The sequence below is a fragment of the Elephas maximus genome, chromosome 1 (genome assembly GCF_024166365.1).
Source record: "Elephas maximus indicus isolate mEleMax1 chromosome 1, mEleMax1 primary haplotype, whole genome shotgun sequence".
Lineage (NCBI taxonomy): Eukaryota > Metazoa > Chordata > Mammalia > Proboscidea > Elephantidae > Elephas > Elephas maximus.
The window spans coordinates 180,191,020-180,209,164 of record NC_064819.1 but is presented as its reverse complement, the minus strand read 5'-3'; the positions used below and the strand labels follow the sequence as shown (position 1 = coordinate 180,209,164).

The 18,145-nt window shown below is 34.0% G+C and overlaps 1 protein-coding gene across 3 annotated transcripts in view; it reads left to right on the top strand.

The window, feature by feature from the left end:
• Positions 1-18,145, top strand: part of HDAC2 (histone deacetylase 2) — a 64,375-nt gene that overhangs the window by 13,945 nt on the left and 32,285 nt on the right. For all 3 annotated transcript variants that reach the window (XR_007519047.1, XR_007519048.1, XM_049899263.1), the window contains exons 3-12: positions 976-1,093; positions 2,568-2,642; positions 3,195-3,333; positions 4,665-4,806; positions 7,237-7,329; positions 7,410-7,518; positions 14,033-14,173; positions 14,409-14,517; positions 15,114-15,244; positions 16,024-16,179. Coding sequence is in view for 1 of the 3 variants with exons in the window: in XM_049899263.1 (XP_049755220.1) it covers positions 976-1,093; positions 2,568-2,642; positions 3,195-3,333; positions 4,665-4,806; positions 7,237-7,329; positions 7,410-7,518; positions 14,033-14,173; positions 14,409-14,517; positions 15,114-15,244; positions 16,024-16,179 (1,213 nt within the window). In the remaining 2 variants the exon portion in view is untranslated. The remainder of the gene's footprint in view (positions 1-975; positions 1,094-2,567; positions 2,643-3,194; positions 3,334-4,664; positions 4,807-7,236; positions 7,330-7,409; positions 7,519-14,032; positions 14,174-14,408; positions 14,518-15,113; positions 15,245-16,023; positions 16,180-18,145) is intronic.

Here is an 18,145-nt window from a genome sequence, read left to right as displayed (position 1 = left end):
TTTTTGTTGTATTCATCAGAGAAAACCGAGTAAGAGAGTTGTAGCCTCTTTTTCACCCTTCCCGAATCATTTTCAAAAGAGTTTCTTAACCCCAGACTTTGACATTTCTTGAAAATAACTCATTTAGCTGTCACGATATTTGTTACAATACTTGGTGATTTGCCTACACTGCTGAAAAGAGTTGACCTGAAACAACTAAGAAAGAATTATTCAGGAAATCAATCCTACAGGTATTTATTGGGCATACAATATGTACAGAATACTGTGTTAGGGGCCAAGCAGGATACAGATAACATGCAAGATACAACAGCTGCCTTAGATGTTTTGGACATAAGGATGGAGTGTGTTTAAAATATAAGAGACAACATTTCTTGTCTAGTTGTGACTTGAAGCAGTTAACAATCTTAGGTAATATATGTATCCTACATTCTTTCAGATACAGACGTTTAGAAAAGAGCGGGAAATGGTAAGACTAGTAATCTGTGGGAGAAGTGTCAAATAAAATTGAGCTCTTAAAAATAAGGATGATTAGGATAGGCAAAGGAAAAAAAAGGAAGATTGTGAACAAAGACTTAGAATTGAGAATGAACCTCTTCCTGGGAGGCCAGGGATGAAATCACTGGATATAGAACAGAAAGTGTATAATGGAAAATGAGAGAAAGTAAAATTTATGAGCGTGGATTTGACTTTAAAAGAATTCACTCATTTCTACTAAAATATAAGTAGTGATTAATTGATAGTTGGTATTAGGCCTGGCTAATGCTTTAGAAGTGTTTGAAATTAGCTTTGGAATTGATTACTCTTTTCTAAAATGCACATGTATAAATTTGGATTAGTTTGGGAACTTAACTATTTTGTTCAGGAGGACGTAGGTTTTTTAAGAGGACCATTAGAGGAAATTGTATATTTTGTGTTTGATAATTCTGCCATAGCCAATTGTAATTTCACAATTTTGACATTTATTTCTCTTCACAGAGACCCCATAAAGCAACTGCTGAAGAAATGACAAAATACCACAGTGATGAGTACATCAAATTTCTGCGTTCAATAAGACCAGATAACATGTCTGAGTATAGTAAACAGATGCAGAGATGTATGTTTGTATTAAAGTATTAATTAGTATTGATAAATACGAATGAGTATTTTTAGAAACTCGTAATTAGAGTTATCGAAACCTGGGCATTTTTCTTGTTGATCTAAAATATCACAATTATTTGTTGATTGGATAAGTAGGCGTAATAATATTAAAAAGCTAAAAGTCCTACTTAATTTGGTCTGCCAAAGAACTGTTCAGATGTTCTTCTACTCTTTATTTTAACCCCATGTTAACTTCTGGATAATGGATATTGGTAGGGGAGCCCTAATTCCCTTACTTTGAAAAAAAAAAATTTTTTTTTTCTTTAAATTATTTTTTGATTAGCCTTAGCTTGATGTATACCACTTTTTTTCTATTTGTGTGCCTTAATTAATCTAACTGTGATACATATAATCTGTTTTTCCCCTTTATGGTAGTATTAGTGAAGCTTTCGATTGTCTGCATAGTGGTTGTCTTTGGTAAGATTACAAATGCTGTTTTGTTACAGAGATTGGTAACAAATTGGTGTGAAGATGGAATACCAAATGTCATCCTAAAAGGATCTGCAAGTGATTTTTAAAGCTTTGTACCAAAGCTCATTCTCATTGAAGTTTTTATTGTTAAAATACAGTGATGGTCGCCCCCCCAACCAAAAAAAAAAACAAAAACAGTTTCAATAATACTGAAGTATAGTTGCCAGACATTTCACATATTCCTAGAACTTTATAATATATTCCCCCATTGATTGTTTCATTTGATTCAGTAAAATGCTGTGATATGGATAGAAGAGGTATTATCCTTTTTTTTTTTTTTTTATGTAGAGTCAGGCTTAGATTGAAGGGTCATGGGTAGTCTTAGAACAAATGAATTAACAGAACTGAAAACCTACGTAATACTGAGTTGTATTATCATCATATCTGAGCTGTAAGCAGCTAAGATTTATTTATTACTTTGTGTAGTACTAAATACTTGAAAATTAAGAGTGTGCAAAGCTATATAAAACAGTGACCCTTCTGATCTGAAGAGTAAAAGGAAACTGCTAATGGGTTATAAACATCTGTGTTCCCTTCATTCTTTCAATACTAAGCAACTTCATTTAAATATATCATGCTATGGCATGTATCGGTATGTATTTTAGAAACTTGATTAATTTATTGTGTATATTTGAGGAGATATACTTAAAAAATTAAGCCCATGTTTTAATTAAAAGCAAGGACCTTTTATATTTTGATGATTATTGATTGAGCAGAATTATGCCACATATAATTCCGGTAAGAATTTAGAGGTATTATTTCACAGGTAATGTTTTATCTTAGGTAAAATAAGATATTATATTTTAATTGCAAACCTCACATTACTTTTGTAAAGGTTATGTTTTGATGATTGCATCAAACTCAAAAAAGTATTTGTAGGAAATAGTTTTTGTAAGAAAAAGCTTTTGTTAATTACAGAATGAGTCGAAATTAATGAAATCTATTTTTATTTTCCATAGTTAATGTTGGAGAAGATTGCCCAGTGTTTGATGGACTCTTTGAGTTTTGTCAGCTCTCAACTGGTGGCTCAGTTGGTAAGTGTTCTGATTTGATCAGATTTAAAAGTTGATTTAAACTTGATATGTATGTTTTGGGTTTTTTGTTTAAAGCAGAATTTTTAATGGTGGTGGATTTTGTTAACAAAAAGGAATTAGTATGTTTATACCAGAGTACAATTGTCTTTAAAACCTCCATGTTTTATGAACATAATGATGCAAACATTTTTCTTGAACCTTTTAGTTTCTTTCATTGTCTTTTCACTTAGACACTTCTCCCCTCCCCTGCCCTTCCAGTTATCATTATTACCATTTATTTTTCCATGAATACCATTATTTAATAATTTTTTTTTTTAGAGGAGGGGGCCACAGCTATGGGAAAATATTTATCTAAGGAAAAACTGCTTTCTGTTAGTGACCTAGACAATGAGCCATACCTTTTCTTATGACCTTTTTACTTAAGATCTAAAAAGAGCAAATTTTAAACTGTTTGCTTACGCATGGCATACTCTAATCTATAGTATTTATTTATACTAAATTTTTATCTTAAGCATTTTAAAAGTGTACCTGGACTTGTTTCTGTTTCTTTAGCTGGGGCTGTGAAGTTAAACCGACAACAAACTGATATGGCTGTTAACTGGGCTGGAGGATTACATCATGCTAAGAAATCAGAAGCGTCAGGATTCTGTTATGTTAATGATATTGTGCTTGCCATCCTTGAATTGCTAAAGTAAGTCAATTTGTATTGATACTTTCTACTTTCCCTGTGATAAAATGTTTTAATAAAAACGTGTGTGTGTTTTAATAGTTAATGGTGCCTTTTCTATGAATTCATTATAAATCAATGTAGAAATACAGGAATTTCGCCAATTATTGGATTATTAAGAGTGAGAAATGTATGTAAATGTCTAAAATTTCCTTTAAACTCATTGCCGTCGAGTTGATTCCAACTCATAGTGACCCTATAGGACAGGGTAGAACTGCCCTTTAGGGTATCCAAGGCTGTAAAAATTTACAGAAGCAGACTGCCACATCTTTCTTCCTCTGAGTGGCTGGTGGATTCAAACCACCAACTTTTCAGTTAGTAGCCAAGCACTTTAAACACTACACTACTGGGGCTTCTTAAAAATTCTCCTTAAGTACTCTTTTTAAAAATGTATTAGTTTGACAGTTCAGATTTGATTTACAGTTTCAACTCAGGAAAAATGACTGTGCCATAAAAGGATGACATTCAGAGTCCCCTTTTCTTGTTTTGACATTGTGGATATGTACTGATAATAAAATAAAATGTTACAGTACAGTGATAAACGTGTGATTCTTAAAACGCGTTCAAGTTATAACTACAACACTGCTATTTGTGAAGTGATGAAAATACCACATGTGGTATCTGTCACAACTACTGAATTCTGCAGTTGGAGCACAAAAGAAGTCAGAGAGCTGTAGAAACAAGTGAGCATGTCCGTGTTTCAATAAAACTGTATTTGTGGACACAAATGTGAATTTCATTTATTGTCACATGCCACAAAATAATTCTTTTTTAACACAAAATGGTGGACACATTTTTATTTCATGTAGTTGTCACATGCCACAAAATATTCTTATTTGATTTCATTTATTAACTATTATTAGCTTGTGAGCTATTACTAGCTGTACAAAAAGGCAGCTTGCCAAATTTGTTGTGTGGGCAGAAATTTGTCAACCACTGTTTTATAATACTCAGAAATAACTAGAGGGTTGTTTTGATTGAAGTAATAATCTTTAGTATGATGTAATTTTCAGTCATTAGTATATAGAAACTTGTTAAAGCATGTCGAATATGGCACATTTCACAGAGAGTGTAAATAATATTTGCCCACCTAGATTGGGCCCAAAGAGGGTATTTAAAGGTCTGAGATTAATATGTAGCTGAATGGTTTCTTAGGCTGGAAGTAAAAAGAGTATTAACCATTCTGGAATACAAGAGCTTAAAAGAATATTTTTCCTGAATCCGTGGTGATTCTTCCCGTCTTATAACCTTAAAAGAAAAAAAAAACGAAAAACATACTATGACTTTATTTTCAGGTATCATCAGAGAGTCTTATATATTGATATTGATATCCATCATGGTGATGGTGTTGAAGAAGCTTTTTATACAACAGATCGTGTAATGACTGTATCATTCCATAAATACGGGGAATACTTTCCTGGCACTGGAGATTTGAGGGTAAGACTAAACTCTGAATGATATTACCCTAAGAGGTTAGTAATCCTGTACTTAAATGTATATTGAACTAATATTTTTCTTGTCATTAATTTGAAGCGTGTATGCTTAATAGAATCACTTTATATGAACTATAACATCTGTTAGAATTCTGTTTTGTTGAGTATAAGCAAAAACTAATGAGAACTTAAGGAACTGTTCTTTTGCTCAACTGTTTTCTTTGTTTGAGTAAATATTTTTGAATATCTATGAAGTATGAAGCACTTCGTGTTCAGTTTGAATCTTCAAAATGTACTTGAAGGCAGTCTCCGTTGCTATCGTAAAGATTGGTAGAATAAAATAATTGACTGGGTCTTTATCAAAGTCTTCTGTTCTTCTTTATGACTGATCTTGAATTAAAAGGTCTAATTTTAGCCTTTTTCCCCCTTATGTATCTGAAATTTATAGTGTATACAAGTTGGGGAGAGAAAGAATACCATAGCTCAGTCTTGCCTGCGTATTACGTTAAGTGCATTTATTTCTATTGTATTTCTGTTATCTTGCTCTGTTTGGAGCTCTTATAGTTTATAAATATGTAAACTACCAGTGAAATCCTGTTTCTGCAGGTTATTTTGCTTCCGTAGAGTTTTTTTGAACCAAACTATGCATGTTGAAGTTTATTCAGAAGTTTAAGCAGCTTTTTTTAGTTTGCCCTAGATTATGGAGATTTCTCTCAGTATGCCATTCAGCATTAGTTCTGAGTTATTTTATTAAGGCAATTTTGTTATTTTTCAAAGCTATGGTTTGTTGTTACAGTTGTTTACTAACCAAAAGTTTATAAAAAATTACCTTATTTTTCACATCCGGCTTTTCTATATTTGACCACAAGGTGATACTCTTTCAGTAAACCAAGAGTTATAATGGTTAAACCTTTTCCTTATAAATGGATAGGTCAAATGTATAGTTTATTCTTTGAGTTTAAATTGTTAGGCTTTTAAAATTGCAGATTAACAGTTTGAGTTCCTTACCGGTTAGCTCCTTCTATGTACTTCTCTCACCTTCTTGCTCTTATCTTACAAATCAGTGGTTCTCAAAGTATAATCCCTGAATTAGCAGTATGACCATCACCTGGGAACTTGTCGGAAGTACATATTCTTCGAATCCAGAAACTCTGGATAATTCTGCACTCTGCAGTTCAATGAACACTGCTAAAAACCAGTAGAATATAAATTTGTCTTCAACCACTATATATCCCAGTAGAAATCAAACAGAAACCTACTTCGCTTTAAGCTTAAAGAACAAAATAGTCTTTACAATGTAAACCTAATTAGTCTCAGAAATGACCAATGGAGGCCTTCATTTTAATTTCAAACAGTAGATGGATGTCACTGTGTTCTATTAGTGCTCATAAATTGTTGTGGCCCTTTGAAGTAGTTGGAAAAATGCTGTAGAGAGATTTTAGAATGGCTTTCAACATCTGATTTCCTCACTTCAGAGCTTATAACCACTGTATAAAATGCCATTCTAAAAATAAGTGTTTTGCTTTGAATATTATAAGTATGTCCCTAAAATTTTGTGAAGAAACTAAAATCAGTCATTATATGTATAACTGCATTTGGATTCTCTGAAACTCATGTGTATCTTGGGTTGTTGTTAAATTTATAGCAACAAACATTCCTTTTTCTGCCTCACAATTCATTTCAAAACAGAGAAGAAGGCGATTCAGAGCTCAGATCATTTTTTTAAACCTCCACTTGCTTTAATTAGGTAGAAGAAAAAAATAGAGGTGTGATGAAGTAACAGTTGTGGGATAAGAAATGGAAAGGATAAAGTTGGTCTGACTGACAGGGGAGCAGCTTTGAGTTGTCAGCTATTAGCTAGAGTGAGAAGTGTGACCAGTTTTCTGGTCAATACTTTCTAAAATCTTACAGTCAGAGTATATTCATCCATGTTTTTAGTAAAAGAATCTTAGGGATTCTTAGTTTATCCATATTTACATAGTAGTTTGTATTTAGTGATAAAAAAAAACTTAGATCTCTTTTAAGAAAAATTTCCAGAAGAGAGGTGCACAGTTCCGCTTGCTTTTTCATCAGAAGTTGGATCATGATAACTAATGTTGAAGGTAAACTAATTTTAAAAAATGGATTCAACCTAACATCAAGCTAAGCTTATACCTCATCATGTATAACTTCATACTGCCTTTAACTGTTAGTGTTAAATTTCTTTTCTTCCAAAAAATAATTGTTGCAAATTAATTGGAAATGGTTCTTTTAGATTTTATAAGCAATCCATAAATATCGAAACATGTACTTCTTCATTCTGTATTATTTTCCTTTCTAAGTTCCTTTCTCAATCTATAAGAAATTCAGAATTGAGACTTGTTACATATTTTAATAAATATATCAAACTTTTTATTGTAACATATTTTCTAAGGTCTTTTGAACTGTCTTTTAGGATATTGGTGCAGGAAAAGGCAAATACTATGCTGTTAATTTTCCAATGAGAGATGGTATAGATGATGAGTCATACGGGCAGATATTTAAGCCAGTAAGTAGTATTATTTTCAAAATTGAAATGCAATTTTAAAATGTTACCTGAGATATTAACATCTATTATCTTCTACATAGATTATCTCAAAAGTGATGGAGATGTATCAACCTAGTGCTGTGGTATTACAGTGTGGTGCAGACTCATTATCTGGTGATAGACTTGGCTGCTTCAATCTAACAGTCAAAGGTAGGCAGTGTAAAGTGTGAGTGAGTCCCCATGTGGTGCAAACGGTTAAACACTTGCCTACTTCCTGAGAGATTTGTGGTTCTAGCCCACTCTGAGGTGTGCTGCAGAAGAAAGGCTTGGCGATCTGCTTCTGAAAGGTCATAGCCATGAAAACCCTATGGAATGCATTTCTAGTCTGCAACACATGGGGTCACTACGAGTTGGAATCGCTTCAGTGGTGACTGGTTTGAGTTTTTTTTGATTCCCAGGTTTTTTCTTTCCAAGAACTTCCCATAAATGTTCTCATTATAATTTTTTGGTTGCTGTTTTAACACTGAAGCATATGCTTCATATTTTTCTTGGGTTTTTGTCTGTTGTTTAAAGTGGAATTATTTGAAATTGATTTTTATAACCACAAGTAATCTTGATTCAATAAATTGGGTATTTTTTATTTTGTCAAATTTATATGTACCTGTATAACAAATAGTTTTATATTTTTAGCTCTTTAGGTTGATTCTTTTTGGTGTTTCTCTTTCTCCAAATAATATGCATATTTTGTACTTAATTGGATTTTTAATTTTTGCATTATCTTTCAGTTCCCGTCATAGAAAATGAGAATTTTAACTCTCCACTTTATCCCCAAAACACACACTCTTGCCGTATCTCCGTTTTCACAGTACATTTATATGAGCATTGTGGTTGTAGTATTCAGTGTTTACAGCAGCATCAGTAGAATTCAGCATTTACAGCAGCATCATCGTTAAAAATAGTTTTTAGCTTAACAAACTTTTCTTTCCTACATGGCTTGTTTTTCTTATCTAGTAATTTCATTTGCTTAGTTTTCTCTTTACTCATTACTAAACTTCCAGTTGGCTAAATGTCTTCATATGTTCGTATACATCCACTCTTCTCGTCAGTTTTACCTTCTTGAAAAACAGCTTTATGACCTGCTCCTGTTTGAACTGAGTATTTTCTGTAAACCTGGCAGAACATAGAGCTTTTCTTTGCTTCTCTGTTGTGTTGGATCCCCTTGATTAATTTCGTCTTTCATTTTCGTTGAGCACATTTCCAAGAAGCTTCCTGAAAAAAAGTGGAGATAGGAGTGCACGGAATTTTGATCAAGTGTTAAAATCATGTGATTGTTGTTGTTAGGTGCTATCGAGTTGGTTCTGACTCACAGCGACCCTATGTACAACAGAACGAGACACTGCCCAGTTCTGTGCCATTCTCACAGTCGTACTTTTGCTTGAGCCCATTGTTGCTGCAGCCACTGTGTCAACCCATCTCATTGAGGGTCTTCCTCTTTTTTGCTGACCCTCTATTTTACCAAGTATGATGTACTTCCCCAGGGTCTGATCCCTCCTGATAGCATGTCCAACGTATGTGAGACATAGTCTCACCGTCCTTGCTTCTACAGAGCATTCTGGCTGTACTTTTTGCAAGACAGATTGTTAGATCTTTTCACAGTCTGTGGTTTATTCAGTATTCTTTGCCAACATCATAATTCAAAGGCGTCAGTTCTTCTTCAGTTTTCCTTATTCATTGTCCACCTTTCACATGCATATGAGGCAATTGAAAACACTGTGGATTGGGTCAGGTGCACCTTAGTTCTTAAAGTAACATCTTTACTTTTTAACACTGTAAAGAGGTCTTTTGCAGCAGATTTACCAAATGTAGTGCGTTGTTTGATTTCTTGACTGGTGCTTCATGGGTGTTGATTGTGGATCCAAGTAAAATGAAATGCTTGACAACCTCAATCTTTTCTCCATTTATCATGATTTTGTTTATATGGAAACTCTGCAGGCGTAGTGGTTGAGTGCTACGGCTGCTAACCAAAAGGTCGGCAGTTTGAATCCACCAGGCCCTCCTTGGAAACTCTATGGGGCAGTTCTACTCTGTCCTATTGGGTCACTGTGAGTCGGCATCGACTCGATGACAAGGGGTTTGTTTTTTTTTTTTTTGGTTTGGTTTATTGGTCCACTTGTGAAGATTTGTGTTTTCTCTATGTTAAGGTGTAATCCATACCGAAGGCTGTGGTCTTTGATCTTCATCAGTAACTGCTTCAAGTCCTCTTCACATTCAGCAAGCAAGGTTGTGTCATCTGCATATTGAAGGTTGTAAATGAGTCTTTCTCCCATCCAGATGCCCCATTCTTCTTCATATAATCCAGTTCCTCAGATTATTTGCTCAGCATAAAGATTGAATAGGTATGGTGAAAGGATACAGCCCTGAGGCACACGTTTCCTGACTTTAAACCACACAGTATCCCCTTGTTCTATTTGAACGACTGCCTCTTGGTCTAAGTATAGGTGCCTCATCAGCACTATTAAGTGTCCTGGAATTACGAGAACATATATTTATGATTGTAGTCTAGGCCAAAGCAGAATATCACCATTACGGAATGAACTTCTAGCATATATGAATAGATGAGAAATTTTATTTGCTAGTTTTTAAAAAATTGTACGTGTATCAGAAGTAATTTATCAAAGATGTTATGCATTATTTTGACATTTTTTCCTTGTGAACTTTTGAGGTTGCAAGTCAGTGTTCTACTTTTAGTTCTTTTTCATATGATATGAAGAATTCTCAAATAAAACTTCGTCCAGAACAACTGTTGGCCTAAGTGGGATTGAATAACTAAATGCATATTTTAAAGGCTGTCTGACTTAATGAGTGATTGTTACTCTACCAGAGAGCATTAGAATCATGATACAATGTGTCCTTCTGCTTGGGATTAGGTTGAACCATATGAAATTACCCCCCTTTTTTGGTAATCAGAAATGACCAAACTGCGGCAACTTCATATTGTTCATCTTAGTGTGTTGATAACTATCTGTTGGCTCAAAATTGGTATGATCTTCTTAAAATGCTCTAATGTAGTCTTAAAATGTATTGTCAGCCTGCTTTCTTGTTTGACTCTTTGAAAGCTCTTAATATTTTTATACTTCAAAATAACAGCTTTCATAATCATAAACCATACCATTTTATTCTTATAATAATCTACATTTATATTTCAACTGACTGATAAAATTTCAGTTGTATGAGACATAAGTATTATTTACAGTTCCAAATTACCTTTACAATGTTTACCTGTATTTCAAAGTGAATGGTCAGGTATTAAAAATACAAATGATATACCTTGCTCATGTTACCAGCAGTGTTACTGATGAGATATGATAGTAATCTACATGATCATAATGCCAGAAATGTTGTAGTCATTCAGCCATTCAGTGTTTTTTCTTTATTTTTAATTTTGGGGGCCTAATAAAAAATCTTTTTTTTTTTTTTAGTAAATAAATAAAAAATTTTAAAATTTATTTTAAGACCAGAGCCAAACTTTGAAACATCATAATAATGGCAAGTAAATTTGAAACCTTGCATCTCTGAAAAAGCTTTTATTCTACCCTCATATTTGACTAAACTCTGACTATGTATAGTATTCTAAGCTTGAAATAATTTTCTTTGAAATTCAGAATTTTGAAGGCATTGCTCCATTGTCCTCTTGCTTAAGAAATCTGTAGCCTTCTGACTCCTGATCCCTGTTTTGTTTCTCTGGAACTTTGTGGGATCTTCTTTTTTGATCCTTGTATTCTGAAATTTCATGACAGCGTGGGTTTCTGTTCATCCACGGTGTTTGGCACTCTATGTATACTCATTCAGGAAACTCATTTCCTTTTTCATTTAGTTCTGGGAAAATTTCTTGAACTATTTTATTGATTTCCTCTCTCGTTTTGTTTATTTGTCTTTAACCATTGTCAGATTTTTGGGTGTTTTGGTCTGGTTCTTTGATTCTTTTTGGGATCCTATTTTCTGTCTCCTTTTTCCTCTACTTGGGGATTTCTTAAATTTATCTTTTAGCCCTTCTGTTGTCTTTCCTTTCCCATATTTTTAATTTCCAAGTATTCTCTCAATGTTTCTTTTTATAGCATCCTATAATTTGAATCCGCCAGACACTCCTTGGAAACTCTATGGGGCAATTCTACTCTGTCCTATAGGGTCGCTATGAATTGGAATCGACTCGATGGCACTGGGTCACTGGGGTTATTGTTTCAGTGATAGAATATCTTTTCTCACCCCCCTGAGGATATGCATGAGGGTTGTTTTTTAAATTTTCTTTTCCTTGCATAGAGTGTTTTCTTCAAGTTCGTTTTTCTGTTTATTTTCCTCTGTATCATTTTTATCAGAGCCTTTAGACTTTTGGTGATCCTGATTGTCATTGAAAACTCTGAGCCTATGTATGCGGTATGTCAATTGTGGGCTTTACTCTAGAACAGGATTTTTCAGCCTTGGCACTAATGGCATTTTGGACCAGCTAATTCTTTGTTATAGAGGCTATCCTGTGTATTGTAGGACATACAGCAGCATCCCTAGTCTCTATCCACTAGATGCCAGTCCTCCCCGTCCTTCACTTGTGACAACCAAAAATGCCAAACATCCCCTGGGAGGTAGACTTGTCCCCAGTTGAGCGCCGCTGCTCTAAGATGATTTGTAAGGGCCATTTCATGGGGAGCCACTCCATATCAGTATATGTAGATCTTTCTTCACAAACTGGTCCAGCTTCCCCAAAATAGGTTTTCATTCTCCTGCTTTAAGGCTATCTAGCTGTTGCAGAATTCTAAGCTTAAGTGGAGGTAGTGTTTTCAGTGTAGAACCCCTGCCTTCAGTTGTGCCTGGTGTCTCACAGTCTGGAAACCCTCTCGTTTTCACTCTATCCAGAGAATAATCTTGAGCCTTTTGTGAGAGCAGAGAAGAGGTAGTCTTCCTGTTGTGTAGATGTGGAAAGGCGATCTGGGGATCTAGCTGGTACTTAGCACACCTTTTAATTTTAGCTCTACCTTCTTCTTCATTTCAGGGATATTTAGTGCCACCAAATTTTAGAAGACCTGTGTTTATAAATCTTAAACTTGATTCTGTTCTTTCTTCCCTGCCAGCTTTGATTGAGATTTCTCTTGCATATCTGCTTTCCATCTTCAGTTATTTTGTTGCTCTGCTGTTGTTCTCTTCCATTCTGCTTTCCTGGATTTTAGCCTTAAAAAATCCTTTTACTGTCATTTTTGTGAGATTTTGGGGAAAAGGAAAGGTTTGTCTTTAGCCAGCTATCTTTCCTTGGAAGTTTGTAACTTAATTTTTTGTTATTTGTTTTTTCTCTTTAAAAATATCCAAACTTTTTCTTTATCCAAATGTATTTTACGGCTCAGTTTTGTCTAACAAACCATTTTTTTAATCCAGACTTTATGGAGCTATGGAACCTGGATGAACCCTGGAAACTGTTGCCCTGAGACAGTCTTTACACCTTAAACCAAAAATATTGCCTAAAGTCTTAAAACCAAATAATAGTTTAGCTTAACTGGTAAAGAATGTCTTCCGTGAGCATTATGCTCTTTTAAGATCTGTCTATATGGGATCAAAGTGACAATAGAAAGATTGGATAGGATCCTGACGAGGCAGTCAGTTTATGTTAATGGGGAAGAGACAGCTCAGAAAAGGAGAGTGAGAATGGTTGTACAACTCGAAGGTTGTAATCGGTGTCGCTGAATTGTACGTACAGAAACAGTTGAATTGGTATATGTTCTGCTGTGTATATTTTCAACAGGAAAAAGAAAATATTTTTAAAAACAATGTGTTTTTCTAATAGTAGCAGTTGTAATGAAAATGGGGTTGTAAATCATATAATACAGCCATGTAAACTCTTTTTTGAAGAATAGTTAAGGAAAATGCTCACAATGTGCAATTACATGAAGAGAACAGATAATTAAGCTTTATGAAATTAATGCATGGAAGGAATTGGGAGGGAATATAAAAAACTATCTTTCGACGATGGGGTTCTGGTTTTTTAAATTTAGTTTTTTAAATATTCTTCTACAAACATGGATTTCTTCTATAATTAAGGGATTTTTTTTTTCTTTTTTAAAGATTGAGTTATGTACCTAAATGATTATATTTGAAGAAGTTACTTGTGACTTAATTGATTTTGTACTGTGACATTTATCCAGAGGGAATAATTGTTTTTATGTTAGGTTTGATTTTATATTCAAATTTCTACATGTGCAAGATTTTTGAAGTTTTTTTGGTAGTAACAGATACTATTTTTTAGAATCTTCAATGTTAAGAAAAATATCCATAATATCACTACCTAAAGATACCCTCCTGTTAAAACTTTGTTACTTGGTCTTCCATGTGAGAACAGAAAATGAGTTTAGATTGTGCATAATGTTTCATTGGAAACTGATTTATTTCCCACTTAATCTGACATGAATATCTTCCTGTGTTAATAATAATATCAGTTTGTATTTATATTTTAATCTTAATTTAGTTGTATATTTGACTATTCTATCAGACACACTTGCCAATTATATTTTATGTAAAGTATATTGTGTACAAAGTGTTTAATTTTAGCATATTCTTTGCTTTAAAAATAGAAAAATCATTTTGTTTTGAGTAAAATTTTGTTTGCATTTTTATCTTATGAAAATTGATTTTTGAAAACTATTTGCAGTGTGCAGATTTCTTGTTACCTAAATCTTCTTTGTGTTAGGTCATGCTAAGTGTGTAGAAGTTGTAAAAACTTTCAACTTACCATTGCTGATGCTTGGGGGAGGCGGATACACAATCCGTAACGTTGCTCGATGTTGGACGTATGAGACTGCGGTTGCCCTTGATTGTGAGATTCCTAATGGTAAGTGTTGTTATTATGATACCTTTGTTTTATGAACTATCAATATATAGAAATAGGTGGATGGAGATTAGAATTTCAAAGCCGTATAAAAGAGCATTTGTTCAGTGAATCACTGGTGTTCACTGTTAAAATTTTTCTTTGGAAATAGTTCATAACCTGAATCCGTGGTTTGTTCATTGATTTGTGTAAAAACTGAGCTTTTAATATGTAACTTGTATTTCATTGTTTTTAATAGAGTTGCCATATAATGATTACTTTGAGTATTTCGGACCAGACTTCAAACTGCATATTAGTCCATCAAACATGACAAACCAGAACACTCCAGAATATATGGAAAAAATAAAGTAAGAAAGCATTGAATTGTTTTGATAAACGTTTCATCTTCAGGGAGGAGGGTTTAGAGGGCTAGATACAGTAGATTATTTTAGCTTTAAATTAATGGAAATGTATGGGCTTCATAGATCCAATGTTTCTGTTTTCTGTTATTGAAATGAATTTAAAATTTGCAGGAGACTATAAATTTTACACTTTTCTCGATTTATACAAAAATGAAATTTTTCATTGAAACATTTTGGTAAATAAAACCCTGTCTCCACACGCAGTGTTGGAGGGACATAGTGTGCATCCACGCCTAGTTTCCTGGGTTTGTCTTCTGTACTGCAGACCAGTTTTACGACATTTGACAAGTTAATTTGTCTTTGTGCTTAAGTTTCCTCATCATTGAAATGGGGGATAATACTAGTACCTCTCGTAAGTTTTGAGCATCAAATGAGTTAATAGGCATAATGTATCAGTGCTCAATAAATGTTAGTGTTATTGTTTTAATTTATAGATTTAGCTGGATAAAAAGTGAAATTTCTTGTTTGATGTTTCCTCCTACATAGAAGAGGAACTTCAAAGAAAATAAATTTTGTCTAATAGCTTTTCTTGTGTAATTTAGACAGCGTTTATTTGAAAATTTACGCATGTTACCTCATGCACCGGGTGTCCAAATGCAAGCTATTCCGGAAGATGCTGTTCATGAAGATAGTGGAGACGAAGATGGAGAAGATCCAGACAAGAGAATTTCTAGTAAGATAAAGCTTTGATATGTGTCGTGCTACATTTTCCTGGTTTGTTAAAGCAACTCTAACGAGTTGAAGAACTTCACTGTAGGTTAAATTTCATGAGCTCACTATTATTGTAACTTTTTCCATTTTTAATCTGAGGTAGATTAGCTTGTTTATCTCAAAGCCCAATTTGAGTGTCAACAATTACACTTTATATGAATCTACATATATAATTGAAAGTACATTTCCACAAATTAACAATTTGTGAATATTTGGGAATAAATTGGAAAACGTCCCATTTATCCAAAGTAGCATGTGTTGAATAGCATTAAGCATCTTCAATTTAATTCTGCAAGCTTGCATTCCACTTAATGTAGTTGCTAGGTTTGTAGCGTGTTGGTATGCTGTAGTGGTGTGGAACGATTCTAACATATTTGCCATTAGTGGCTTTCTTTGTTTTTTTTGTGGGGGGAGGGGCCTTTTCTTTCTCAGCTCTGAACTAAAAGGCTGCTTTTTACGTAAAGACATTATTCCCATCCCCAGTGAGAAAAATACAATGTTTTTCCTCCAAAGTTTTGTTTTTTGCTTTTCTAATGAGATCCCCAAATGTGTTTCGTGTTTCTTTGAGCTATTTCTTCCTAAATCAAAGCTAAGTTTCTAGTACTGAACAGACTGTCCATTCAGTTCAGATCTTAAAATTATTAAGCATCTGCTTGTTGGTACATTTGTGTGAGTGCACTGTAACAGTCGTAAAGCCTATGGCTATTCTTGTCAAAGAGTGTTAAAATCTTTATATCTTAGTTCGAGCATCAGATAAGCGGATAGCTTGTGATGAAGAATTCTCAGATTCTGAGGATGAAGGAGAAGGAGGTCGTAGAAATGTGGCTGATCATAAGAAAGGAGCAAAGAAAGCTAGACTTGAAGAAGACAAGAAGGAGACAGAGGACAAAAAAGCAGGTCAGACTTGTATTTTGGTCAATGTGTTTTCATTGTAAGCTTTTTAAAATGAGCTACATTGCAATTTTTATGACATCCTAAAGTCAGTTATACAAGTATAGGAGGGGTGGGTATACTCGGTAGATGACTTACTGTTGTTGTTTTTTTTTTTTAAATTGGTGCTTAGCAGTTAAATATTTTTTATTTAGAGATTTTTAAATATTATTACATTTGCTTTTATAATGTAAGAAACCTTACCTTCTCTTGATGACATAGGCATAAAATAGTGAGCATTATGCTGTGATACAGATTGGATGAGAGAGAGGTCAAAGTGGTTGTAGATCCATTTGTAGTCTGTGAGCAGATCTGAAATTTTAAGCTAATTCTTAACTACCTAAACTTTATTTATGGGAATAAAGCAAAAAACAAGAGTTACATTATCCTTAGACCAGTTTCACCATTTTTAAAAAAAAAAGTCAGATGATAGACTTGGTTCAAAAATTATTTGAAGAAAATAACCTGGGGAAAATGTCAGGGAAAGATAGAAGGGGATTTGGAAACTGGGCTGGGGAAGAGATACTGTTTTCTGATACCTTATCTTAAAAATGCTATGTAAACCTGTCTAATGAGAAAATAGACATTTCAGGTTAGGAACCTGTTATCTTTTATCTGAGTTCCCAGAGCACATACACATACTTCTGTCATTTTATTTAACACATCCTATTTCAGCACTTCATTGTAGGATTTTTTATATCTCCCTGCTACACTGAGCTCCTCACAGTTAGGGAACACAATATCTGAAATATCTCTATTCTCAGCACTTGGTGCATTTCCTGATAGATGCCTCATACCTGTATGCAGAAAATGGTGATGAGTCCAAGTTTTAATTGACCTGTGAAGTTTGATCCTATAGCATGTGGAAAAACCAGTCCAACATCCTTTTTCTGTATCTGTCATGTTGCAGTTATGTGAGTAACTGGCTCTCTTGTTCTTTTTCCTATTTCACTAGAGAGTTAGGAATCTGTAGCATCTCTGTTGCATCTAGTTTTGTTCTTTTACTTGTAGATTTGCTCCTCTATTGGCTACAGTTCTCTACCATTTTATGCTTAAATTCCCATCGTATTACAATGGTGGCTTCACAATCTGCTCTGATGTACTGATTGGCATCCAAAAATTCTCCCTACCCCCTAGCTATGATTGAGGTAAGGAGGACTTAGCTTTTTAGGGTAGGATTTTTATAGTATTGTTCTTTTCTCTCACTCTCAGTATGTCTTCTTGTCTGTCTTTTTTGATGATGCTTCTAATTTTTAAAATTCTTTTCTGTGCTTTTCCTTCCAGGTAGGTTGCTTGTCTTTCATTGATATTTCAGCTAAAAAAATGAGAGTGCCCTTTAATCTAGGTTAACGGCCCAGAGGTGGAACAATTTCCCAGCATTTAGCTCTTCAGTGTTTTTGTTGCTGATTTTAATAGATAGTTTTTTTTTTTTTTTCTTTAACTCTTTTAAATGGTGCTGGAGCTCATTAAAAAAAGCAAACCCCTTGCTGTCAAGTCGATTCTAACTCACAGCAACCCTATAGGCCAGAGCGCAACTGTCCCATAGGGTTTGTAAGGAGCATCTGGTGGATTTGAACTGCCTACCTTTTTGTTAGCTCATAGGGCCTTGTAATTGTTAAAATCCCCCAGACTATAGATTAAAAAAAAGAAAAGTATTACCATAGAAACCTTTTTATAAAAATGTATAGGCCAAGACCTAGCATGGGAGCTGTTTCTTTATTCTTCTTCCCTTCCCCATCCCATTTTCGTATTTAGGTTATTAAGTGTATATAGTCAAAATGAAGCAAAAAGTTGAAATAATATGATATAATCCAGATTGTTAACATGTGTGTTTATTATAGGTCTGACCAGTCCCTGAAATGTCTGTGTAGAATACTGAGCAATATTGATATTTCACTCTGTGTGATTAGGTCATTACCTCTTAACTTTGGTT